This window comes from Phoenix dactylifera, chromosome 3 (genome assembly GCF_009389715.1).
Source record: "Phoenix dactylifera cultivar Barhee BC4 chromosome 3, palm_55x_up_171113_PBpolish2nd_filt_p, whole genome shotgun sequence".
Lineage (NCBI taxonomy): Eukaryota > Viridiplantae > Streptophyta > Magnoliopsida > Arecales > Arecaceae > Phoenix > Phoenix dactylifera.
In genome coordinates this window covers 13854387-13880957 of record NC_052394.1, presented here as the reverse complement: position 1 = coordinate 13880957, position 26571 = coordinate 13854387, and the positions used below count along the sequence as shown (strand labels likewise).

Genomic DNA, 26571 nt, shown 5'->3' with positions numbered 1-26571 from the left:
TCCCTTGTGCTGCTGCCGTTGCCGTCGGACTGTTCGTTCGCTCCTCCTTTGACGCTCTCGGAGCCGTTCTCCCTTCCCTTCGCGGACGTGCTCGCCGTTCCAGACCCAGGGGTTCCTCCAAGTTGACTCTCTGTACTTTTCTTTGTTCTTTTCTTTGTATGTTAGCGTTTTGCCATGTTGTATGGGTCTCGGCCCTGATGCAACGAAAGTTAATGCAAACAAAGTGTTTCTTCATTTCACTTTCGTCCTTCCTCTTTTAACTCTTAGTAGCGTCTCGCCGACTCCTGACTCTTGAAGTTCCTCCGGCGCTAGGCCAGGCATCCGAGGGTTAGGCCTCAGAAAATTCTTCCGGCGCTAGGCCAGGCATCCGAGGGTTAGGCCTCAGGAAATTCTTCCGGCGCTAGGCCAGGCATCCGAGGGTTAGGCCTCAGAAAATTCCGCTCGTTGGTCGGCCAAGGCTGGCGCAAGCCGAGGCGACCGGTCGGGGCTTCAGGCTAGTCTGCTCCCGGGATGATCATCGGGTTAGCCTGGCATCCGAGGGCCGAGCCTCGGGGAATTCCGCTCGTTGGTCGGCCAAGGCTGGCGCAAGCCGAGGCGACCGGTCGGGGCTTCAGGCTAGTCTGCTCCCGGGATGATCATCGGGTTAGTCTGGCATCCGAGGGCCGAGCCTCGGGGAATTCCGCTCATTGGTTGGCCAAGGCTGGCGCAAGCCGAGGCGACCGGTCGGGGCTTCAGGCTAGTCTGTTCCCGGGATGATCATCGGGTTAGCCTGGCATCCGAGGGCCGAGCCTCGGGGAATTCCGCTCGTTGGTCGGCCAAGGCTGGCGCAAGCCGAGGCGACCGGTCGGGGCTTCAGGCTAGTCTGTTCCCGGGATGATCATCGGGTTAGCCTGGCATCCGAGGGCCGAGCCTCGGAGAATTCCGCTCGTTGGTCGGCCAAGGCTGGCGCAAGCCGAGGCGACCGGTCGGGGCTTCAGGCTAGTCTGCTCCCGGGATGATCATCGGGTTAGCCTGGCATCCGAGGGCCGAGCCTCGGGGAATTCCGCTCGTTGGTCGGCCAAGGCTGGCGCAAGCCGAGGCGACCGGTCGGGGCTTCAGGCTAGTCTGCTCCCGGGATGATCATCGGGTTAGCCTGGCATCCGAGGGCCGAGCCTCGGGGAATTCCGCTCGTTGGTCGGCCAAGGCTGGCGCAAGCCGAGGCGACCGGTCGGGGCTTCAGGCTAGTCTGTTCCCGGGGTGATCATCGGGTTAGCCTGGCATCCGAGGGCCGAGCCTCGGGGAATTCCGCTCGTTGGTCGGCCAAGGCTGGTGCAAGCCGAGGCGACCGGTCGGGGCTTCAGGCTAGTCTGCTCCCGGGATGATCATCGGGTTAGCCTGGCATCCGAGGGCCGAGCCTCGGGGAATTCCGCTCGTTGGTCGGCCAAGGCTGGCGCAAGCCGAGGCGACCGGTCGGGGCTTCAGGCTAGTCTACTCCCGGGATGATCATCGGGTTAGCCTGGCATCCGAGGGCCGAGCCTCGGAGAATTCCGCTCGTTGGTCGGCCAAGGCTGGCGCAAGCCGAGGCGACCGGTCGGGGCTTCAGGCTAGTCTGCTCCCGGGATGATCATCGGGTTAGCCTGGCATCCGAGGGCCGAGTCTCGGAGAATTCCGCTCGTTGGTCGGCCAAGGCTGGCGCAAGCCGAGGCGACCGGTCGGGGCTTCAGGCTAGTCTGCTCCCGGAATGATCATCGGGTTAGCCTGGCATCCGAGGGCCGAGCCTCGGAGAATTCCGCTCGTTGGTCGGCCAAGGCTGGCCCAAGCCGAGGCGACCGGTCGGGGCTTCAGGCTAGTCTGCTCCCGGGATGATCATCGGGTTAGCCTGGCATCGAGGGGCCGGCCTCGGGGAATTCCGCTCGTTGGTCGCCAAGGCTGGCGCAAGCCGAGGCGACCGGTCGGGGGCTTCAGGCTAGTCTGTTCCCGGGATGATCATCGGGTTAGCCTGGCATCCGAGGGCCGAGCCTCGGGGAATTCCGCTCGTTGGTCGGCCAAGGCTGGCGCAAGCCGAGGTGACCGGTCGAGGCTTCAGGCTAGTCTGTTCCCGGGGATGATCATCGGATTAGCCTGGCATCCGAGGGCCGAGCCTCGGAGAATTCCGCTCGTTGGTCGGCCAAGGCTGGCGCAAGCCGAGGCGACCGGTCGGGGCTTCAGGCTAGTCTGCTCCCGGGATGATCATCGGGTTAGCCTGGCATCCGAGGCCGAGCCTCGGAGAATTCCGCTCGTTGGTCGGCCAAAGGCTGGCGCAAGCCGAGGCGACCGGTCGGGGCTTCAGGCTAGTCTGTTCCCGGGGTGATCATCGGGTTAGCCTGGCATCCGAGGGCCGAGCCTCGGGGAATTCCGCTCGTTGGTCGGCCAAGGCTGGTGCAAGCCGAGGCGACCGGTCGGGGCTTCAGGCTAGTCTGCTCCCGGGATGATGCATCGGGTTAGCCTGGCATCCGAGGGCCGAGCCTCGGGGAATTCCGCTCGTTGGTCGGCCAAGGCTGGCGCAAGCCGAGGCGACCCGTCGGGGCTTCAGGCTAGTCTGCTCCCGGGATGATCATCGGGTTAGCCTGGCATCCCGAGGGCCGAGCCTCGGGGAATTCCGCTCGTTGGTCGGCCAAGGCTGGCGCAAGCCGAGGCGACCGGTCGGGGCTTCAGGCTAGTCTGCTCCCGGGATGATCATCAGGTTAGCCTGGCATCCGAGGCCGAGTCTCAGGGAATTCCGCTCGTTGGTCGGCCAAGGCTGGCGCAAGCCGAGGCGACCGGTCGGGGCTTCAGGCTAGTCTGCTCCCGGAATGATCATCGGGTTAGCCTGGCATCCGAGGGCCGAGCCTCGGAGAATTCCGCTCGTTGGTCGGCCAAGGCTGGCCCAAGCCGAGGCGACCGGTCGGGGCTTCAGGCTAGTCTGCTCCCGGGATGATCATCGGGTTAGCCTGGCATCCGAGGGCCGAGCCTCGGGGAATTCCGCTCGTTGGTCGGCCAAGGCTGGCGCAAGCCGAGGCGACCGGTCGAGGCTTCAGGCTAGTCTGTTCCCGGGATGATCATCGGGTTAGCCTGGCATCCGAGGGCCGAGCCTCGGGGAATTCCGCTCGTTGGTCGGCCAAGGCTGGCGCAAGCCGAGGCGACCGGTCGGGGCTTCAGGCTAGTCTGCTCCCGGGATGATCATCGGGTTAGCCTGGCATCCGAGGGCCAAGCCTCGGAGAATTCCGCTCGTTGGTCGGCCAAGGCTGGCGCAAGCCGAGGCGACCGGTCGGGGCTTCAGGCTAGTCTGCTCCCGGGATGATCATCGGGTTAGCCTGGCATCCGAGGGCCGAGCCTCGGGGAATTCCGCTCGTTGGTCGGCCAAGGCTGGCGCAAGCCGAGGCGACCGGTCGGGGCTTCAGGCTAGTCTGCTCCCGGGATGATCATCGGGTTAGCCTGGCATCCGAGGGCCGAGCCTCGGAGAATTTCGCTCGTTGGTCGGCCAAGGCTGGCGCAAGCCGAGGCGACCGGTCGGGGCTTCAGGCTAGTCTGTTCCCGGGATGATCATCGGGTTAGCCTGGCATCCGAGGGCCGAGCCTCGGGGAATTCCACTCGTTGGTCGCGCCGCCTATCACTTGCCGCTCGACGGGGTTTCTCCGTGGCCAGCTGCGATTGTATTTCTCCTCCTCTCGAAGCGTCGCCTGGGGAACACGAGAAGGCTATTAAATGCTAATTGAGGCGTTACCTGGGAAATCGGATCGGCCAGTTGCTGCTTGCGAGGAGTGCCAGTTAAGCCGGCCGCGATACACGCGTTCTTCGAGGCGGATGCGGCCTGGCGCGTGCGGAGATACGTGGGCCGTGGGATACACGCCGCCCGGAGTGTCCTGCATGAAGAATGCAATTAAGGAGAACGACGCTTAGGAGGTCGTGGGAGGATACGCCTCGAGAGCCGGAACGGCTCCGGATTCGATGCGCCCGCATTTATTGGAGCCACCCGCATCGGAACGACCGGGGGGCCACAGTTTGGCTATTAATATAAGTGCAGGTGCGGTGGAGCCTGCCAAGCCGGAGCTGTTCAGGTTGCCATGGATCGTGGACCTCCTCTCCGGTGCGTGGCTGGGAAACCCCTGCCGGAGGAACGGGAGGCGCGCCCCTCGCGACTTCCGCCAACTAGCCGTTTCATCTGGGATTAACAAGGAGATTCTCCCCGGCGGAACTCCGCTCTAGGCGTTTCATCCGGGATCACATCCCTCCTCTTTTCAGTCCCACCTTCCGATTGAGCTCTGCGCTAGACGCTTCATCCGGGATCGCGCCTCCTCGCGCTCTTCTCCCTTGTATTCCTTTCCTCCCCTTCTCCTGGGGAGGACCGGAATATCCCTTGGAGGTGGCGTTCCTCTAAAAGCAGTGCGAACTTCTTCTTCGTCCGCGCCGGCTCTTCGTCTTTTGCGTGAGGCGTCGATGGCGCCTCCGGGGGGAAGCACCCACGCCCGGTGGGATTGCAGCTGCTTCGGATGGAGGGTTCGGGATCCCAGATCTTCAGCTTAACGGAGTCCCCACCTCTTCCTTACTTTCTTTACTCCCCAATTCCCCTCTGGGAATTCTTTGTAATCACACGAACACGCCATTGTAACCAGGAATTATTGAGATGAAAAGGACTATACATTTTTTGAACTGTCTTTCTGGCTTTGTCTTTCTACTGGTAATACACCCGTAGGTTAGCGGAATTCCAGCTCCTTGGAATTTCTCGACCATCTAGGGCCTCCAACTGGTAGGAGCCAGGTCGGTTTACCCAGCGAACCCTATATGGGCCTTTCTAATTTGGCGCCAGCTTCCCACCTTCCGCGGGTTGAGATGCTTTGGCTCGCCTTAGCACCAGATCTCCGATTCTGAAAAGTTTTGGTCGGACCTTGGAGTTATAATATCGGGCCACCCTCCGCTGATACATCGCCATCCGAACCTGCGCCATTTCCCTCGCTTCTTCCAAGAGGTCCAGGTTTCCTCGGAGTTGCTCCGAATTGGCCTCGGGTCGGTGCGTAGCCACCCGGGGCGAGGGGAGTCCGAGCTCCACGGGGACAACCGCTTCCGTGCCATAGGTTAGGCTGAAAGGCGTCTCCCCGGTAGGGGTCCGATGCGTGGTCCGATACGCCCAAAGGACGTTCTCGAGTTCTTCGACCCAAGCTTGCCCCGTCCGACCGATTCGCACCTTAATTCCTTGGAGGATTGTCCGGTTTGTCACCTCGGCCTCACCGTTGGTTTGGGGATGCGACACAGATGTGAACCGATGCTCGATCCCGAATTCCTCGCAGAAGTCACGGAAATGCTTGTTGTCGAACTGTCGACCATTATCCGAGATGAGGACCCGGGGTACCCCAAATCGGACAATGATGTTTTTCTTCACGTCCCCCGATCCAATTGGGGACAAACGCCTACGAAAGGATCGCTTGTATTTACGAAAAGGTTTGCGCCTCCGTGATAGTGGCCAGCGGCTCTGCCTCCACCCACTTGGTGAAGTAGTCGATTGCAACAATCAAGAATTTCCGCTGGGCGGAAGCGACGGGGAATGGTCCGAGGATATCCATTCCCCACTGTGCGAAGGGCCAGGGTGCGGTGATTGGTGCCAAGGGGACAGAAGGGACTCTCTGGACGTTGGCGTGGCGCTGGCAGGCGTCGCATTTCCGTACGTGATCCTTTGAGTCCTCCAACAAGGTAGGCCAATAATAGCCTTGCCTCATGATCTTGTGCGCCAAGGACCTAGCCCCCGAGTGCGATCCGCAGACGCCCTCATGGACTTCGCCGAGGACGTAGGTCGCCTCCGAGGGGCGGAGGCACCTTAAGAGGGGGGCGGTAAACGAGGTCCGATACAGCCTCCCTTCATAGAGTACGTAGTGGGCGGACTTCCTGACAAGTCGCCGAGCTTGATCTTCGTCTTCAGGGAGGATCCCTTCGGCGAGGTAGGCGACGAGCGGGTCCATCCAAGAAGGCTCCGGATCAATCGCCATCACCGCTCCAGCCTCGCCGATGCTCGGAGCATCCAGGGTCTCCAGGTAGATTGCCCTCGACAAGTTGTGCGCCTCTGCGCCCACCAAGCGGGACAACCTGTCGGCCCTGGCATTTTCGCTTCTGGGGACCTGCTGGATGTCGACACTGCTGAGGTCGGGAATGAGTGCTTGCACCTTCCGGACGTAGTTCTGCATGGTCGGGCTCCGGGCCTCGAACTCCCCACGGACCTGCCCGACCACCAGCTGGGAGTCGGTGAAGACCTTCAAACGCCGGATGCCGAGCTCCCCGGTGAGTTTGAGTCCTGCGACTAGGGCCTCGTATTCCGCCTCGTTGTTGGTAACTGGAAATCCAAACCTCAAGGCATACTCGGCTATCACTCCATCAGGACTGGTAAGGACCAGCCCGGCCCTCCACCCTCGGGGTTCGACGACCCATCGATGTGAAGCGTCCAGGTCGGGAGGTCGAGGCTGGGCGTTTCCGGCGGTCTAGGTTCCGCCTCCTGCACCGTGCACTCAGCGAGGAAGTCCGCGAGCACCTGGGCCTTGATGGCGGGTCGAGGCTGGTAGCGGATGTCGAACTCACCGAGTTCTACTGCCCACTTCACCAGCCGTCCCGCATTCTCGGGGTTGCTGAGGATCTGTCGTAACGGTTGATCAGTTAAGAGGGTGACAGAATGGGCCTGGAAATAGGGGCGGAGCCTCCTGGTCGCGGTCAGCAGCGCGAAGGCGATCTTTTCAGCCTTCGTATACCGCGTCTCGGCGTCCCGTAGGACCCGGCTGATGTAGTACACAGGCTTCTGGAGCTTTGCCTCTTCCCGAACCAGCACCGCACTGACCGCGGTTGGGGAGACCACCAGATAGAGGTAGAGCATCTCCCCTTCTTGCGGCTTGGACAGTAGGGGAGGAGACGCCAGGTATTCCTTGAGCTGGTCGAATGCTGCTTGACATTCGGCCGTCCAGAGGAAGTCTTTTGGGCGTTTTAACACCTTGAAGAATGGTTGGCAGCGTTCGGCCGATTTTGCCACAAATCGTCCGAGCGCGGCGACCCTTCCAGCGAGCTCCTGAACTTTCTTTACTTTGGTCGGAGGGGACATACCTTGGATGGCCTTGATTTTGTCCGGGTTGGCTTCGATACCCCGCTGGTTGACAATGAAACCAAGGAACCTCCCGGCCGAAGCGCCAAAGGCGCACTTCGCTGGGTTCAGCTTCATGCGAAACTTCCGTAAGGTGGTGAAAGTCTCCTCCAGATCCACGATGTGCTGGTCTGCCTAGCGGCTCTTCACCAGCATATCGTCCACGTACACCTCCATGTTCCGGCCGATTTGCTCTTTGAAGATTTTGTTGACGAGGCGCTGGTAAGTGGCGCCAGCGTTCTTCAGACCGAAGGGCATTACCTTGTAGCAGTACAGCCCCCGGTCCGTTATAAAGGCAGTTTTCTCCTCGTCCTGTGGGGCCATCATTATCTGGTTGTAACCGGAGAAGGCGTCCATGAAAGACAGCAGCTGATATCCGGAAGTCGCATCGACCAGTTGGTCTATCCGCGGAAGCGGGAAGCTATCCTTAGGGCACGCCTTGTTCAGGTCGGTATAGTCGACGCACATCCTCCACTTCCCGCTCGCCTTCCGGACAAGTACAACATTTGCCAGCCACTCGGGGTAACTCACCTCCCTTATGAATCCTGCCTCCAAGAGTTTGTCTACCTCCTGGTCGACCACCCGGATCCGATCCGGGGCACAGTGTCTCTTCTTCTGCTTCACTGGCCGGTGGGTCGGGTCGACGTTGAGGGCGTGAGAAATGACCTCCGGGTCGATCCCAGGTACATCGGCCGCCGACCAGGCAAATATATCGGCATTGGCTCGGAGGAATTCCACCAACCGGGCCCGAGCTCCCGGGTCGAGATTGGCGCCGACCCGGACCACCCGGTCCCGGCGGCCTTCCTCGAGGGGAACTTCGACCACACCTTCGGCCGGCTCCCCCTGCCGCAAGGCCACCTCGTCTCTGGCATCAAGGGACTCGACGCTTAGGGCTTCTGCGGGCTTCTTCCCTTTGAGGGTCGCTAGGAAACATTGCCGTGCGGTCGGTTGGTCGCCTCGGACCTCCCCGATCCCGACCGCCGTGGGGAACCGCATGAGCAAGTGGTACGTAGAGACCACCGCGCGAAGGGCGTTCAGTCCGGGTCGTCCGAGGATAGCGTTGTAGGCCGAGGGAACACGGACGACCAAGAATCCGAGTCGCACCGTGGCTTCTGCGGGTGCGACGCTCGCAGTCACAGGCAGCTCAACGACACCTTCCGCCGGGACAGCGTCACCGGTGAATCCTATGAGGAGGGTGGATATTTTGTGCAACAATTGTCTGGACAAGCCCATCTTTTGGAAGGCCTCGTAAAACAAGATATCAGCTGAGCTTCCACTATCCACAAGAACACGCCTTACATCATAGTTTGCCATAGTGAGGGAGATCACCATGGCGTCATCGTGGGGGGTCTGAACCCCCTTTACATTCTCATCACAAAAGGTGATTACATTGCCGACCCTCTGCCTCTTTGCGACGGCCGCCCCCGACGCCTCCGCCGAGCCCCCTGCGCTCCTCACGGGCCGGGGGCAGCCCCCAGTGATAGTGTGGATCACGCCCGCAACGGGTCGATTCTGCTCCCGAGGCTCCGGAGGGGCCGGGTCGGCCGGACGCGGGTCTGCGGGGGGACGTCGGTCGCTCACATATCGACCGAGACGCCCCCGGCGGATGAGAGCCTCGATCTCGTCCTGAAGCTGGAAGCAGTCCTCCGTGTCGTGGCCGTGGTCTCGATGGTACTCACAGTACGCCCGGGAGGGCCTCTTCCCAGGGATCCTCCGCATCTGTCTCGGGGCCGGGAGGTCCTCCCGCCCCTTGATCTCCATAAGGATCTGGGCCCGGGGAGTCAGGAGAGGGGTGTATCGGTGAAAACGTCGGGGCGGAGAACGAGGGCGTGGGGCGCCGTGGTTCTTCGCCGGCGACGGGCTTCTGCGCCGACGCTGAGGCGTCGGGCTCCTCCTCTGGCGTGCCTCTTTCCGCCTTTTCTTCCCAAGCTTTTGAGGGATCTCGGCGGCCTCCTTGCTCCGGTGGGCGGCCGCCTCCTCGGCGTCCGCATACTGGTTCGCCCGGGACAACAGCTCTGGGAAGCTCCGCGGCAGGCGTTTGTCCAGGGAGAAGGTGAGTCTGCCCTTCCGGAAGCCACGCTTCAGGGCTGAAAGAGCTACCTCCTGACTCAGGTTCCGGACCTCCAGCGTAGCCCTGTTGAAGCGGGTAAGATAATCCCGCAGGGTTTCTCCCTCGTTTTGCCGGACATCAAAGATGGAGTCGGAGACCAGTCGCCGCCGGCTACTGACGGCGAAATGAGTGATGAAGAGGCGAGTGAACTGGTCGAAGGACCGGATTGAGTCAGCCTCCAGCCCGGCGAACCATGCCCTCGCCGGGCCACGGAGGGTTGCCGGGAAAGCCTTGCAGAGAAGGAGATCTGATGCTCCGTGGAGGAGCATAAGGGTCCTGAAACTCTCGACGTGATCCCGCGGGTCCGCCGCCCCGTCATAGGGCTCGATCGTCGGCATTTTGAACCCCGGCGGATTCGGGGTCCGCAGGATCCTCGAGGCGAGCGCCGGCTGGGAGGAGATCTCTAAGTCGGCGAAGGGATCTTTGGAATGGCCCTTCAGGACCTGGAGTTGTCGGTGGAGATCGTCCACCCGCCGGTCCAGGGAGCGCGACCGGTGGGTGGGAGACAAGGAGCGGCGAGAGGGGGACCGACTGGAGCGCGGGTTCCTCGAGGACTGGGGGGTCTGGGAACGCGCCCGGGCCCGCCTCTCGTACCCCGCGCAGCTCCGGTTGGAAGGTCCCGGCAGAATGGAGCGTGCTCGAGAATCCTCCTCGCGCCGGCGCTCCTCCCCATGGGAGAGAAAGGAGCGCGGGTTGAGGAGGACAGGCGAACGCTCAGGCAGCAGCGGCTCCTGAGTCCGCTGCGGCGCCCGGGACATCGCACCCTGCAGATTCTGCACCGCCTCCGCGAGGGTGCGAACCTGCTGGGCTAGCTGGTCGAACTGGGCGGCTTCGACCGTCTGAATGGGCGGTGGGGCGGTGGAGTGTTGCTGAGAGTGTGTTGGAGATGCAGCGGCCTCCCGGCCAGAGGCGCGAGAGGCCCCGCGATCGGAAGCATTGGAAGCTCCACGACCACCTCGCCGTGCCATTACGATCGCTCTGAGATCCGGGCCCTCCTTCTAGCGCCAACTGTTGCTGGGGGTCCAAACCGAGAACGATTGGCACAGCGGTGTGAACGGGGTTCCCTTTGAATTGCTTTGGTTGCGCTCCGCCCTCCGCCGGGAAACCTGCAAGCAAGCCTCGCACCACCACCAGGGTAGTGGGGGCCCTCCGACGATCAAGTCAGGGGAGATCGAAGGAGAAGGAGAAGGAGAGGTAGCAGGTAAGATGATACTCTGGAAAATCTTTCTTACCCTCCCCCTTCCCCCCCAGCCCCATATATATCAGGCTGGGGGGTTTTTCTGGGGATTGGTCATCGTGTGGCACGATGGGGTTGCCACTGACGTGGCCGTTACAGGGCGTCGTGGGGCAGCGCTGGGTACGGCCATGGCAGGGCGTAGTGGAGCTCCGCTTTGTACGGCTGTTACAGGGGATCGTGGGGCAGCGCCGGATTCGGCCGTTGCAGGGAGTAGTGGAGCAGGGGGCCGCGGCGTGCCTCAGGGGAACAGTCTGTTGTTGTCAAGAGATTGCCGACTTGGGGTCGGATTGCTGGATCAAGGGGCACCCGACTCGGGGTCGGGCTGCGGAGCCGAAGATATCCGACCCGAGGTCGGATTGCTGATCAAGGGGCACCCGACTCGGGGTCGGGCTGCGGAGCCGAAGATATCCGACCCGAGGTCGGATTGCTGGATCAAGGGGCAGCCGTAGTCTTCCTGGGCGCGTGTGCCGGTCACGTGGGGCATGGTGGCTAAGTTCCCCCGTAACAGTTATGATTGGAGATACTTCTTGTTACATTTGCATTTTTTGTGCCCAAGCTTCTTATGACTTGGGAGATGTAGATGGCTGAAGATTAAATGAGGAAATTAAATAGGACAAGTTTGAACAAAAGAGAATCTTGGACAAGGCTCATGAGGTCCAACAAGCTCACATGAAGAGACAAGCACAAAGCCATGTCCAATGGAGTGTCAAGCATGAAGTAGTATCTACAGTATGCAAGACAAACAAGGTAGCGCCAAGAAGGTAGTAGAGAGAGAACATACATACCAAGAGAGAGAGAGAAATCTGCAATAGATGGCAGTAGGTCGTCCTAAAAACCCTGCTGCTAATAACTAGACACTACATAAAGTGGAAAAAGACAATTGAGCATGGTGTCTGCAGTAGTGCTTGGCTGCATTTAAGTATCACATATTAGTAGATAGTGTATCAAATTGTTTCAGCTTTCCCTCACATTTTGGACTAGTTTCAGCTTAAATTTACCAAAGCTAAAAAATTAGCACCTTTGAGTTTAAACAAAGAGAAAAAGAAAGAAACAAAAAAGGGGTACATATAAAAAAATAAGGAAAAAGAATGAAAGATCTAAAACATAGATTAGCATGAATTAAAATTTTTTTCTTGGAATCATACTTGAATATAAGGAATGCTGAACCGACCTGTACCGGCCGGTTCAGCCTGTACCGAACCGTTGCCAGCTCTGACCGATCTAATTCGGTGTTAAAAATCGATACCGGACCATACCGGTTCCAAATCTTTTTGGAATTTTTGGATGCGTGAACCAAGCCAAACCAGTGGTACCGGTTCGGTACTAGTCCGTACTGGTCCGAACCGATATCGGTGCTCACCGGTACGTCGGTACGGCTGGTATGGCGGACCTTCCTTGAATATTTTGACAAGGTGATATAAATAAAAAATACATATGCTTATGCATAATCATTTATTATTGTAGATAGGAACAAAAGCCTTTAAGTTATAGTATGAAATAATGTAGGCCCCAAAACTAGGGTTAGATTTTTCTGTTGAAATCTATGGGGTTTCAGTCAAAATATGCTCGAATAAAGCTCAAACAGGTTTATACTTCCTTCACTCCGCTTGGGTATGATAAACCAAGCAGAAAACTTTGATAAACTAGTAATTCTCAACAGTGAATTCAAATTATTATACAAAATCTTAATGTGATTTGACATCTCTTTAGTTTGAGCTAAATATTTAATTGAATACTTGGTAAATAATCGAATGTATCTCTACCACTGTTGACTCACATAATCATGACAAAAAACAAATTTAGTCGTGGAATCACCGCCATATGGTGGACGTCATGGTATGCTGAACCGGACCGTATCGGCTGGTTTAGCCGGTACGGGACCAGTCTGGTCCCTGACTGGTCCGGTTAAAGCGTGGAAAACGGTTCCGACCCCAAAGAAGTCAGAATCGAGCGGTACAAACCTGGTACCGGTGCGAACTGGACTGGTTTGTAGCGCGTCCGCGCGCGGCGCAGCGCATCCACGTGGGCGCGAGCTGCTCTGGGAAGCGCGCCCGTCCGGGGCATTTAATGCCAGTGCCACTCTGTGGCATTTAACGCAGCTCGCGCGTCCGCACGCACTTTCGCGGGCTTTTTTCCGCACATGTTGTGCACTCTATTGGCCGGTTCGGTACCGGTTCAAACCGGTCCGAATCGAAACTGTACCGGTCTAGTAGGCAACCGGTACACCTACCGGTACAGGTACGACATACCTTGGTGGATATGTTAGATTTCTACGAAATTATGTGACCCAGCTACAACAATTAAGCAGCAAAAAAGAAAACAAAATTTTTATATCAAGTAGTTAGCACTAACCCATAGCAGATTAAAATCAGAGGCTATGTCTATGAGCTTAAAACTTAATAAAATATTTACTTAGTGCATCAAATGGCATGATACTTGAGGATCATATTAGAAATGCTTTTGTTAGACAAAAGATGTCAAATATGTAAAGACTACTCCATTTCTCACAAGATAGGTTGCTATTGCTGCGACCCTTCACATGCTAATCCCATCTGCGATTGTGAATTGTTATATGCAGAGACAATTTGCAACCTCAATACGGATGGGGTTTCAAGCTTGGGTAAGGGTGAGAAAGGAATGAATTGCTAGATTCTGGATGAAGATGGAAAATGATCCAAAATATACAGTCATAATCCAAGAACAGCAATACATGTTCTAAGACTCGGCTGTAGCTTTCTTTTACAATATAGACCTACTGAACAGACAGAAAAATATAAAAAAGCAAGACAGAAACATTGAGAAAGAATGTAGACAAAATTCAGAAAGACTGCATAGTTGCAATGAGAAGAAAAGAATAACAAAATAGAAATTAACAAGAGAATTATTTTCCTTGAAAACAATATGGTTTCTAAAACATATGCCTTAGCAATTACATATATCCAATGCCATTGAAGACAGTAACTTACTTCTCTGGCAGTTTAAGAGCAGGATATTTTTCATGCAAAATCTTCACAAGCTCTGCATAGTGAGCAACTCTTTCAACTAAACAATATCTTCCACTTGCTGAGGGAACTTCAAATGCCAGAATATGTGCCATGGCGACATCTTTCACATTGACCCACCCAAAAGTTGTATTTGATATGTACAAGATCCTACAAACGATTCAAGAGGAAATTGTTAGATTTTAATTCTCTTCATCAACAAAATAAAAATTATAGAAAAGAATAATCTAGATTCGATAGAGCATGTTTATAACACTAAAGTCAAGTATATCAAAGAGTTCAACGAGAAGCATGGTTCAAAATTCTATAAATGAAACATGTCTAGGAGACGTTTCATAATTAGGCCTACTGCAATTGAACTAGACATCAGAACAATGAACAACTTATGTGTCGAACCCAACTAGTTTGGGAATAAGGCTTAATTGAGTAGTGTTGTGTTTAGTATAATAATTAGCATTCCAGTTAATAATATGAATAGCTTTTTACAGTTTTCCAGTCCAAATTATAAAAAGCTATATCAAAGATCAGATATAAAACAAATTTTATATGTTGGGTTCGAACCTGCAACTGGAAAGATTAAAAATCAGAGCTACAAAAACATAAGGTCAGTGCTCATGTATACAGTGTAATAAACTTCAACGGGCAAAGCTTAAATATAAGAGCCAACTTACTTTCACTTCAATGATTTTCATAAAATCATTAACCAATTTTTTATCAAATAACATAAACAAATTGCCGTATTGGTTTCATATGTGTTTGATGTTATGATATTGTATCTAAATAGGTAGTCTCTAAATGTTTGCTGCATGTTCCCCCATTTGACTTATTGATATTTTTATGTGTTTTCTTTTTCTTGGCATTTCTATTTTTCCCTTTTTCTGGAAGGAGCTCGTATTATTGTTGTGGAATGTTGAGCTAAAAATTGAAAAGTTTTTTTTCCATTAGTGTCGCTGCCGTTGTAAGCAGCTTGTTCAATTGGATGTTTTTGAGTTATTAGCATTGAAGGAAACTCTATATCATTATGCCATGAGAGCATAATGCCCTAAAAGAAGCTTATTTTTAACTCATTAAAGGAATTTAAGTAACATAAAAAATTCAAATGTGTTGAATGTTTCTTTTAGAATCTCAGGTCAATGTTCCGCTTTCAAGGTAAATGCATATGGGATCAATGGTACATGGTTTAAGAGCCCTCTCATAAGCTAGCTTACACATGGCATTCATACTGACTTTTCTTTTATCAATTAATATTTCTTTGCCAAAACCAAATTTTGGGAGATATTTTGGACAAAAATTCTGATAGTTCTCTGAGACCAATTTGGTAACAAAGTTACATTTTCTTTTTTTCCTTTTAGAGAAAGGTACAACAGTTCCATTGATAATAGAGCACATAAAGAGTAAGGCCTCAAATCCCATGACTTCAAGCATGCAACGATCTCTAGACTCGCCATAGTCATTCTAAGTAGAAAAAACTACTGCCAAAATTTTTCCCGGTTCTTTGAAGCTATGGTTTCATTTTGTTCAAAAAAAGCACACTCTACAATAGGTAGATAAACTGAAAAAGTTAAAGTACTGGTTACTGTTTACTAACATTCAACTAATATGATATTTAACATGAATTTTACATACCATTTATCAAGTCCAGGATTCCAGCAGCACTCGAATTTAGAGTAGGTTGCAGAAGAGGACCTATGACCGTTGCTGGGTTTATTGTTACCATGTTAATAGAATTAGTCTTTGAAAACTTCCAAGCAGCCTCCTCTGCCGACGTCTTCGAGAGTACATACCACAACTAATAGAAAATGAGAGGTTGGGAAAAATAATCTTGAAACAGATGCCATTAACTTTGTTTAGTCCAATACAACTTAAGAACCTGAGTCCTGACCAACTAACCACAAGCAGTACTCTAGAAGAAATAGCACCTAAAACCTCTAAGTTATTATAACATTTAAAGAGGAGCACAACCATAAACTTTATTCAAGCTACCATATACAAACACTAAACATAATTATTCTTTTGTCCTACAAACTATCACATTGCATCCAGAAAGCTTCATCTCATGGTATACCGTACCGGCCCGAACCGGGCGGTACAGGGAGTACTGTATCATACCGATTCGGTACCAGTATCCGATACGGATGGCGTACCGACTCTCGGTACGACAAAAAAACTTCGTACTGCACCGTACCGACACTGTGCTAGTATAGCGCTGGTACGGGATTCGGTACTGAGACAGCGAACCTTGCTTCATTTAGAACATAGCAAAATGAACTGTAAGCATTTAACAGAGTATAGCCTCACTAATGATCAATTCACATTTCACACCATATTACGATGAGAATAGAGAATAATTCAAGAAATACAAAATTAGGGGTGCAAATGGGTCGGGTCGGGTCGGGTCCTAGGTGACCCCGATCCGACCCGGTTTTTTGTTCGGGTCCCAATTTTGGACCCGGACCCGACCCGGTTGAAGATCGGGTTGGGTCGGGTCGGGTCCGAGTCGGGTTCGGGTCGGGTCCGGGTCTGATTCGGGTCGGGTCCGGGTCCGATCGGGTCCAATTTTTTTGTGCTTTTGGAAAAAAATTTGGGCAAATCTAATTTGGTCATATCATAATTATGAGGTGCTGGGTGACCCATGACTTGAAAGACTTTGCAATTGAGCTCCAGTTAGAACAGATAACCCATGACACACTATTTTTTATCTATATGACTGATTGGACGGAACTCGATGTCTCCCAGCTCCCCTCTCACGAGGACAAAAAAAATCCCAGACCTTCTTCCAAAATCCAATTCCATTACAGAAAACTGGCACATGACCCATATTCAGTTGCAGTGTTCCCTCACTTTCTCCCTTCAAAAGTTAAAAGAAACAAAAACCAAAAAACAGAAGGAAAAAAAAAAAAAGGCAGCTACCGAGACACCAGAGGTCTCAACAGTGTAATAGATCGGGAGAGAATCCTGACGGGCCGACGTTCCTTTGGATTCTGTGAACCCATGCTTGTTGCTAACTTGCTATCCTCCCACACTGACCAACCGTACCACAACTCACGCCAAAAAAAAAAAGAAAAAGAAAAAGAAAAAACTTTCTTTTGCTTTTCCCCCCTCTCTCTCTTCGGGTCCATTCGGGTCGGGTCGGGTCCGTTTGCTAAATCCAGACCCAACTCAGAAAATGATTCGGGTCCAATTTTAGGACCCGACCCGGACCCGCGGGTCCTAAAATTCGGGTCGGGTCGGGTCGGGTCACGGGTCGACCCGACCCATTTGCAGCCTTATACAAAATGCGAAGGGAAAACACAAATGACAAGCTTTATCCTACTTATTTGGTCAGCTTGGTAGTTCATGTTGAAAGAATTCAATATATCTCACGATGCTTTGCACTGTGTGGATGTCACTTGTAGGATATAGAAGGTACCTTAACCGACAAGCCTTATCCAATATAAACAGGTGCAGCTTTATGAATTAAAGTATGATCAATCAATGTACAAATATGTTTCATGACACAAAACTGAACTTTATATGGACCGTCTATGACTTGGTGTAATATTTCTGCTATTCGCAACTTGTAGCAATAAATGTAGAGAAAACCCTGCCATGAAACTTAGAAGGCCTCTTGCTGGAAGGAAAGGCTATCTTATCAGTAGTGTTCTTTATGCTCAAGCTTCTGCAGCAGGCGAGCAATCCTCAGTCCAAACCAAGACAAACTGAGAAGGAATTTAGGTTCACCATAGGCAATCGTATTCATCTATAGGTCCAGAAGTACAAAAGCAAGAGCCCACATCGAAAAATTATCAACATACAAGCATATAACTACTCGACATAAAACTTTTTGATATCTAACTGTATATTTGCAGAAAGACCAGATCCTTACATTCTGAACATGGGCCTCAAGTGTACAACTACATTTGTGGGATAATGGGATACACAATTAGCAACTATGATCATGGTGTAAGCAATAGAAGATAAGAATAATCATTCACCTTCACAACAATCTTAACTATGTATATTTCCACAGCTTTTGATCATCAATTCATGATACATACAGTTGTCAAAGACAGGACTGATGGTTGACAGGGATTATATATATTAACATTTGGGAGTTTTCTTTTTCTACAATTGCATATTTTTTGGGACTATATATATTAAAAAACTTAAATAATTACAGTAGATTGAACTATTGAAGTTGAGGATACATGGATATAGGAGTCAAATTTGGCAATGGTCAGGGTATTTTGATTCAGTAAAAAGTGAAACACGGAACAAAAACAGAAACAAAAAAATCTCAATTTACTTAAGTTTAAGTTGTTTTCAGTAAATCATATTTCTTGATAAAATATATGTTAATTGCATGTCACATGCTAATAAGAATAAACTACTGATCTCTAATACTGCATCATGCTTATAAGGATTATTTTCCAGGGCGAAAAAATTTAAAAAATCTCCAATTTCATGAACTGTTATTTATATTTTGGCATCTCCAAACATAATACCAGGTAGTAGAAGGGCAACTAGACATAGTCATAAATGTATATACTTCTCTTACATTAGTTAATCGAAATACATGCACACACATGCTTCTTAGATGTGGGACTGGAGACATGGGCTTGTATTGATTATTTTTGTGGATAGATCAACCCATATGTTAGAAGGTGGGCTACACAGTGGCTGTAGCCTTCCCTCAACCAGGGCCAATGGACTGGGCATATAGTCCACAACCAAGCTACTCTTTCTAGCAAATCCCACATATCCACCCCTTCGTACAGAGACCCATGCAACAACTATGTCATGTATGATCCACATCCATGCATCGCACATTTTTTTAAAACTTCATAGTCATGCCACCAACATTTCATACATAATGAGACTCAAAACATGATCTGCTCCAAAGAGGATATCACTTATAAGATTTTGTTGTGTTCTCTAATGAATATCCTACAGGAATTAAAAGTCTCTGCAAGGCAAAAAGGATAAGAACAAAAAATAATTGACGTAGCTCTATTTTTCTTTCTTGCATATGTTCTTAGGGAATTCATGTTCCAACCATGTTTAATTATACAACCTCCGTGTTGTCTCTATCTAAAATATGATTCAAAAAGAGAAAGATACACCTTTGTATCAGCTCATAACTTGGCCTGCTTACAAATCTCTGCACTAGAAAACCATGTCTCATCAACTACCACATCAGGTGTTCGTGGTCTTCCATTATATGCAACAGCAGCTATGGATGATGTTATGACCACCCTTTTAACAGGAGTTTTAACACAGGAACTGAAAACATTGAGCGTTCCATTCACTGCTGGGCCGATTAACTCAGCCTAAATGTATGATTGAAAGACAATGTTGTTAAAAAAGTGTGAGCCTGCCATCATTTGGAACAGTGAAAATAAAGAATATCACCAAGGTACATTGGGCAGAAAACAAGAAAAGAAGGCAAGAAGTCTATCTTCAGCAATTAATCTTATCCAGTCCCATATATTAAAGTTGATGCAGTAAGCATGAAATGTTCGATTAGTCAGACAAATTTTTCAGCATACAAGCAAAAAGTTAATCTACGCTGAATATTATTGTCCTGAATGGATAAAGTGGCCAGAAATGAAAGCAGCATCAAGTGAATAAAGAGGCCAGATATGAAAGCAGCATCAAGTGAAGAATGTGGATTTGCATAGACATAGGTCAGCACACAAAATGAATCCATATGACCAGTCTCATTTTATTGCATGAAAATTTTGTGCATGAATTTCAATCTAGGTTGTAAACATGCAAAAAATTTCAAGCTCAAATAAACACTCAAAATATAAAAAATGAAAAATTCTGTAACACAAGCCCTAAACTTAGGACGAGTTTCTGAACAAAAATATGCAAGCAAGCAGGGAGTGAACCTTTTTTCATTTTCTTTTTTGAGTTGTTTCAAAAATCCATGGATAGTCAAGCTTTAGGTCGTTAATATTTTTGGATTAGTTGTACAAAAGTAATAGTTGGGTAGAGGAAAATTGAGTAATTAGAATTGTACTAGATAGTTTAGATGTCTTTACATATAGGGTTCCCTAGTTCCATGTTTCTCCAAATTTTGAATATTTGTCCTTGACTCATTGAGGAATTATTTTTCTTCATGTTTTACTTACTATCTTTTGTTTATCTTTAGGAAAGTAGTATTCAAGCCCTCTGCCCCTCACATCTTTAAACCTATCCTCTCCAATCCTCTGGTGCCACCTTAACCTGCTCAGATGTTGTCTTCTCACCATTTGATGCCAACTAGATCTGTCTGAACCATTGTTACAACAACCTGTTGGCCCCATCCGTAAAACTCCAATGTTTCCACTTCAACCCTTTCACCATGACCTCCTCATCTCCCCTCTGAGACTGTCGCCTCAACTCGCTTTTGACCCCGCCTCCATCCCTTCAGTCCTGCTACCTCAACTAGCTCTTATTCCCCCCCACCTCAACCTCTACAGTTCAACAACTTCAATCAAAGAACATAAGAATAGCGAAGATCATCAGATCTGTATAACTGTTGGTGTTCTCATTGCCCCAGCCGAGAAGAAGAGAGAGGTCAGCAGATTGAGTTTCAGGGTAAATGGCCCAGCCCAGTCCGAGTCAAATTAAGTTGCTGACTTGATGGTTCGAACAGTTGAGCTGCTTAGTTCGTAGGTTCAAATGGGTTTCAGCTTAGATACAGGTTTTAACTCAACCTGGCCCACCATAGCTAGCAGGCGGCCAATCAAACAGGCAGACCCGGCTAATCCAGCCAGGTCTCAAAACACTGTTAATAACTAGACTGTTGTCTCCATACTCAGTACAAAGAATGCATGCACTTCAATAGTAGCTCAACACCAGCAAAGATTGCACAAAAAAATGATGAAATTATTATGATATTGCTTTTGTCCTGGAAGATTAATAAGTTAGGAGCAAATTTAAACAGTACATTATTGAAAGATGTAAACCCATGGGAAAAAAAATAATAACAATGTTATTTTATAACAAAGATAATAATATGAACCTGTGGATCTGTGACATCGTGATAGAAAGGAGATGCTGTATGAAACACACCCTCACACCCCTCAACCACTGAATCAAAAGAGCCCTCTTCCAACAAGTTTGCTTTAAACAAGTGCGATCTCTCATTGGCTCCTTCCAAGGCACGCAAATGCTCGGTTTTCTTCGGATCGGCTAATAAACATGACATAAAAAATATAAGATGAGAGACCAAAATTAGTTTTTAGCAAAATTTCAGGTGTATCATATGCCCTATGATAAGTGGTGGCATGAATGCTTCACGTGGATCAATGGCAGAATTTTGCAAAAGAATTAGATGGTGATCAAAATACCGCCTTTTGTCTCCATGATCCATTAAAATAAGAATAATAGAAAGAGATTGTTCGGCCAAAAGTGACAGAACGAGAAGAAGGAAACAAAAAAAACAAGAACTTAGGATTTCATGCTCAATGCGTAAGATAGGTACACGCATATTTATAGGAAATACTGAAAGAAACATCACATAAAAAAAGTGTTATCATTTCCGGGAAAAGCAGGAGTGCTTCTTTAAACTTACTATAATTTTAATGAAATCAACGTCGTCCTCAGTCTGCCTAAAGTGAAATAGAGGATTAGACAATAAAGAATTTACAAAAATCTTCTTCTCAATAATGTACACCTGATTCAAAATCCTATCCCGCTCCACTCCTGCCCCCACTTCTGGACGTTTTCAATCCCCTTCTAAACAACTAATGTTGCCACCAAAGTTAGTTTACAATGAGTGGATCACAATGTCTTATAAAAGACAATATTATTGCAAAAAGAAAATTCCTACATGTTCTGCATGCTTTATTTTTCTTTAGGCAATGCTTTAGAGCTCTCACGCATGGATCTAATCATGATTCCAATTTAGGCTAATTTGATCCTGACCATCGGATGCATGTTTCATTCAAAAGAAAAAAAAAAAAAAAAAAAAAAGATAAGAAGACAAGTCTACATGTTCACGACTCTATTCCTAAAAGGCTGTAACCGTTTTAAAATCAAAGGCACCAGAGCTCCTTATAAGCCTTTTAATCCTGTTTCATGCTCTGAAACCCTAACTTCCCACTCTATTTCTACCCCTGTATTATGTAACATGGGAAGAACAAGGCAAGACAACATCAACAAAAAACCAAAGTCAAAATACAATCATAAAAATGTGAGAAGCAAGTGTCCGACTACGATTAATGGAAGACATATAACAAATCAAAGTCAAGAAAGCTGAAAAAAAATCAATGACAACCCCTTTAATCTGGGGTTTATTAAACGCAAGGTAAAAGATCCGTCCAACCATATCATGGTTTAAGGGCTATAAACGAATCTAAACAAGCAAGACAGGGACGTGAATCCGCCAGCGATGATGCATAATAACCATAACTATGACACACCGTGTGTGTAACTGTATCTCCTAAAGAGAACACAAGATAAGAGGGATAGCGATTGCTACAAAATAACGACTACTAGTCGTCAAAATAACAGAGAGAGAGAGACGGACCAAGATCCCGGACGGTGGCGCCCACGGTATATCCGCGCTGGAGGAGAAGCTTGACGAGCCAAGAAGCGATGTAGCCGGACGCGCCGGTCACGCACACCACCTTCCCACTCCCACTCATCCTTCTTTCTGCTCTCTCCTCGCTCGATCTCGCTCCCGCTGTTCGGTATTCGGGCGGAACCTCGCGTATATATGGAGAAAGAGGCCAAGTGGTGGGGAATAACACCATATATTTTCAGAGAGACAAATAGCGTCGCTGATTGAATATGGTTTTTTTTTCGACGGCGAAACGTAAGCACTTGCGACAGACCGATACCTCAGCGCATACGTCATATATGAATAACACCGATCGGTCGCAATTGCTTACGTTTTGCCACCGATCCTCCCGACGATCAGTAGAAGTTGCCCGCCGTTCTTCGGGCTTCTTTCTCTATATATACGCGGGCTTCCGCCCTTCCGGAGACACCCGAATACCAAATAGCGGGAGCGAGGAGAGAGAGGAGAGAGCAGAAAGAAGGATGAGTGGGAGTGGGAAGGTGGTGTGCGTGACCGGTGCGTCCGGCTACATCGCTTCTTGGCTCGTCAAGCTTCTCCTCCAGCGCGGATATACCGTGCGCGGCACCGTCCGGGATCTTGGTCCGTCTCTCTCTCTCTCTCTGTTATTTTGATTGATCATATTGTTAACTTTCTCTAGAACGAGTTTGAAGCTTCTTTGCAGCAATTGAATGATATCGAGCTTCTTGCAAGAAAGATCCTTTATTTCAGTTGAGGCACTTGATTTCTGGTTAAAATTATAACAATTTTGAAGAAGCGCTTCCGCTTTCAGTCTTTCCTATAAATATGCCTATATCTGACTTATGCATAGAACATGAAATCCTAAGTTCCTGTGCTCTTTGCTTTTGATATTTCTTCCTGTTCTGCCATGTTTGTCTGAACATCCATTTCTATTATTCTTTTTTTAGTGGATCATGGACGGAAGGGCAATATTTTGATCATCATTTAATTTTTTGACAAAGTTCTATGATTGATCCATGCCAAGCGTTCATGCCACCACTTGACCCGCTAGGTCTAAAATTTTGCAAAAAATTAATTTTTATCTCTTATCTTATAATTTTTTTATGTCATGTTTATTAGCTGATCCAAAGAGAACTGAGCATTTACGTGCCTTGGAAGGAGCTAATGAAAGGCTACAACTGTTTAAAGCAAACTTGTTAGAAGAGGGCTCTTTCGATTCAGTGGTTGAGGGGTGCGAGGGTGTTTTTCATACAGCATCTCCTTGCTATGTAAATGCGACAGATCCGCAGGTTCATATGGTTATCTATTATATTACAACATTGTTATTATTTTTTTCTGTAGGTTTACTTTTTTCACCAATATAATTTTTAATTGCTCCTATCTTGTTAGTTTTATAAAACAAAAGCAGCATCATCATAATTTCATCATTTTTTGGGAAGAATTTGCTGGCAAATCTATTATTGGAGTGAATGCAATCTTTACACTGACTATTGAGACAACAATCTAGTATAGGCACTTAATACAAGTGTTTTGAGACTTGGCTGGATCAGCCTGGCCTACTTGTTTGATCGACCACCTGCTACTTGTGGTGAGAAAGAATGGACAGTTTGTTTTTATGGTTGAACATGCGATCTTTGACCGCACGCAGAATGCCGTAGTTGAATCTTTGTTCAAACCATAGTTGAACATGTGATCTTTGACCGCACCCAGAATGGGCATCCAGGTCACCAGGTTCAAAACACTACTTAATAATACCGAATGTTCCTTAATATTATGGTTCGCATTACAGGTTTCGGTATCCGTATTGGTACCATGCTGGTAGAGTGTCAATATGGGTTAGTTTATGATATCGAACATAGTATGCCATTGAGTAATTGTTTGCTATTTGTACACTATGCTTGATATCGTGCGGTATGAACAATATGGCAAATCTTGGTTGACATGACATAGTTAATGGACAAAACATTCATCGTACAGTATGTACAATAGTTTTCCAATAATATCACAATATCAACATACATAGGTACATTGAAAACTCTATATCCATGCTTCAGCCTTTGGAAAGTTGGATGCCACTAAGGTAGCTAAGCAATCCATACCTAATGACCTAAAAATAATGGTATTATATGTTAGCATTTATGTTTCACTTATTAGTTGTAAAGTTAACATAGTATTGTAAATATTGGCAATATTTTTAATCTTATAGTGGTACTTAAGGTCCACGGAACTGTCCTGGCCATATTGACGGTGGATCGAGGCGGTTCCGCCATTGAAATCGTGACGACTCGCCAGAAGAAAAGAAGGAAAAGAAGAAAAGAGAGAGAGCAAGAGAGAGAGAGAGAGAGAGAGGCAGAGGCTCCCTGGCCTCACTCTTCCCTCCTCTCCCTCTCCTTCCCTTCTCCGCTCTTCCCTCTTTGCCTTTTTTGTTCTCCCTCCCCCCTGCCGTATAAGATGTGTCGGTATGGGTCCGGCATGGCACGGAACAGTGCGGGCCTGTACTGACTCGTCTCGCCGGACAATTGGTACGGTGTCCAGTACCAGTTCCATTGTCCTTAGTGGTACTCATATAGTATGTTTACCTTGTATGCCTTGATCCCTATTAAATGTTAGGTTATTAATAGTACAATATTTGAAAATATAAACTAATAGAATAAAAAAATTGACTGACTTTGTACTAAGTCACATGGGCATCTATGTAAGCTCTTAGGCATGGGCTTAGTCTATTGTCTAGGATTGCCTCAACTGTGGACATGTTGCAAAATTACGTTGAATCTTCCAATTGAAGTTGATTTTACGTGATATACTGGAGTACATAGCAGGTTCCATTAATACCTTTATGAGTATAAAATAATGAAGGAACCATCTTCTCCAAAGATGACAAGAGATCACATAAAAGGAAAAGTTTCCCTTGATGAAATACTACTTTCCTAAAGAGGCTTCAACAAAAGATAGAAGTATGACATGAAGAAAAATAATTCCTCGATGAGTTGGGGACAAAAAGTCATAAGATTTGGAGGACCACATAACTAAGGAACCCTATATGTGATAATGTGAATCCATCTAAATTCTCTAGTACAATCCCAATTAGTAATTACTAATTCTTCCTCAGCCCAACTATGACGAACAGACACTAAACTATTCTAAAAATACTAAAGAATCAAAAGTTAAACTATCCATGGACTTCTAAAACAACTCGAAAAAATAAATAAGGAAAAAACAGAGAAGAAAGATACACTCCCTGTTTGGTTGCATCTCTTCATTTACAAACCCATCCTAAGTTTTCGGCATGTACACATTTTGTATGTTCTATACTTTTTATCATGTATTTGAGTCTTCATACTTTTTGCATGTTTGCAATGTAGATTCGAATTTATGCACAACATTGTCAAACAATAAAATGAGCCTTGTCATATGGATTCATTATCTGTACTAACCTATGTCTATGCAATTCCACGTTCTTCACTTGATGCTCCTTTCATATATGGTCTCTTTTTCTCTGCTTGATAATTAAGATCCAGCAGATATTAACTTTTTGCCTGTATGCCGCAATGTTTGTCTTTCTAGTTGAATATTTCATGCTCACTGCAACAAGTTTTCCTCTCTTTCGTATGTTGTGCTACAACATGGTAATATATTTGGGATTGGATAAAATTCCCATAGAGAATCTTCTTACCTTCGTTTCTTGGTTTCTGTCCCATGTGTCATTATGATATTCTTTATTTTTGCTGTCCCAAATGATGGCAAGTTATAACTTTTTTAACAGATTTGTCTTTCGATCTTGCTTTTAGGCTGAGTTAATTGACCCAGCAGTGAAGGGGGCACTGAATGTTTTCGGTTCCTGCATTAAAACTCCTTCTGTTAAAAGGGTGGTCGTAACATCGTCCATGGCTGCAGTTCTACACAATGGAAGACCACAAACACCTGATGTCGTAATTGATGCGACATGGTTTTCTAGTGTAGAGTTTTGTGAGCAGGAAAAGGTATAAGCTGATAGATACTTCACGAGTGTCCACCCCATTTCCTTATAATACACATCATCTTTTAGTGTCTATTTCTCTGTTTGAATCATACCTGGATAGAGACAACCTGGAAGTTGTATGATCAAATATGCTTGCAACATGAATTCCCTAAGAACATATGCAAGCACAAAGAATAGCTAGTTCCTTAATTATTTTTGTCCTTGTCCGTTTTCACAATATTTTATGAAAAATTTTTTGATTTCTGTTGGATATTCATCAGAGAACGCACCAAAATCCTGTAAGCCTGGTTAAGTATGATTTATTAGTGGCATGAATATGAAGTTTGTGAAAAAAGTGCAATGCATGTTTGTGGATTGAACATGACTTCAGTGTTGCATGGGTCACTGTATGAAGGGATTGATGCGTGGGATTTGCTAGAAAGAGTAACTTGGTTGTTGTCTATATGCCCAATGCATTGGCCCCGCCCTGGTTGGGGGAAGGCTACAGCTACTGTGTAGCTCACCTTCGAATGGTTGGGTTGATCTGTCAACAAAAAGAATCAACACAGGCCCATTTTTCCAGTTTCACATTCAAGTATAGCGGAAACCCGTTTTGGCCACTCTCTTGCATTTATTTCAATTAA

The 26571-nt window shown here is 48.2% G+C and overlaps 1 protein-coding gene and 1 pseudogene across 3 annotated transcripts in view; one reads left to right on the top strand and one right to left on the bottom strand.

Moving 5' to 3' along the window:
* Positions 1 to 26571, bottom strand: part of LOC103708032 — a 51188-nt pseudogene that overhangs the window by 3982 nt on the left and 20635 nt on the right.
* Positions 22338 to 26571, top strand: part of LOC103707993 (phenylacetaldehyde reductase-like) — a 36453-nt gene continuing 32219 nt past the window's right edge. Inside the window, exons 1-3 of one of the 3 annotated variants that reach the window (XM_039124665.1) lie at positions 22338 to 22590; positions 23089 to 23258; positions 25758 to 25949. In XM_039124665.1, coding sequence (XP_038980593.1) covers positions 22473 to 22590; positions 23089 to 23258; positions 25758 to 25949 — 480 coding nt within the window. In that variant the 5' untranslated portion in view covers positions 22338 to 22472. The remainder of the gene's footprint in view (positions 22591 to 23088; positions 23259 to 25757; positions 25950 to 26571) is intronic. The other 2 variants (XM_039124664.1, XM_039124666.1) reach the window with 2 other exon arrangements.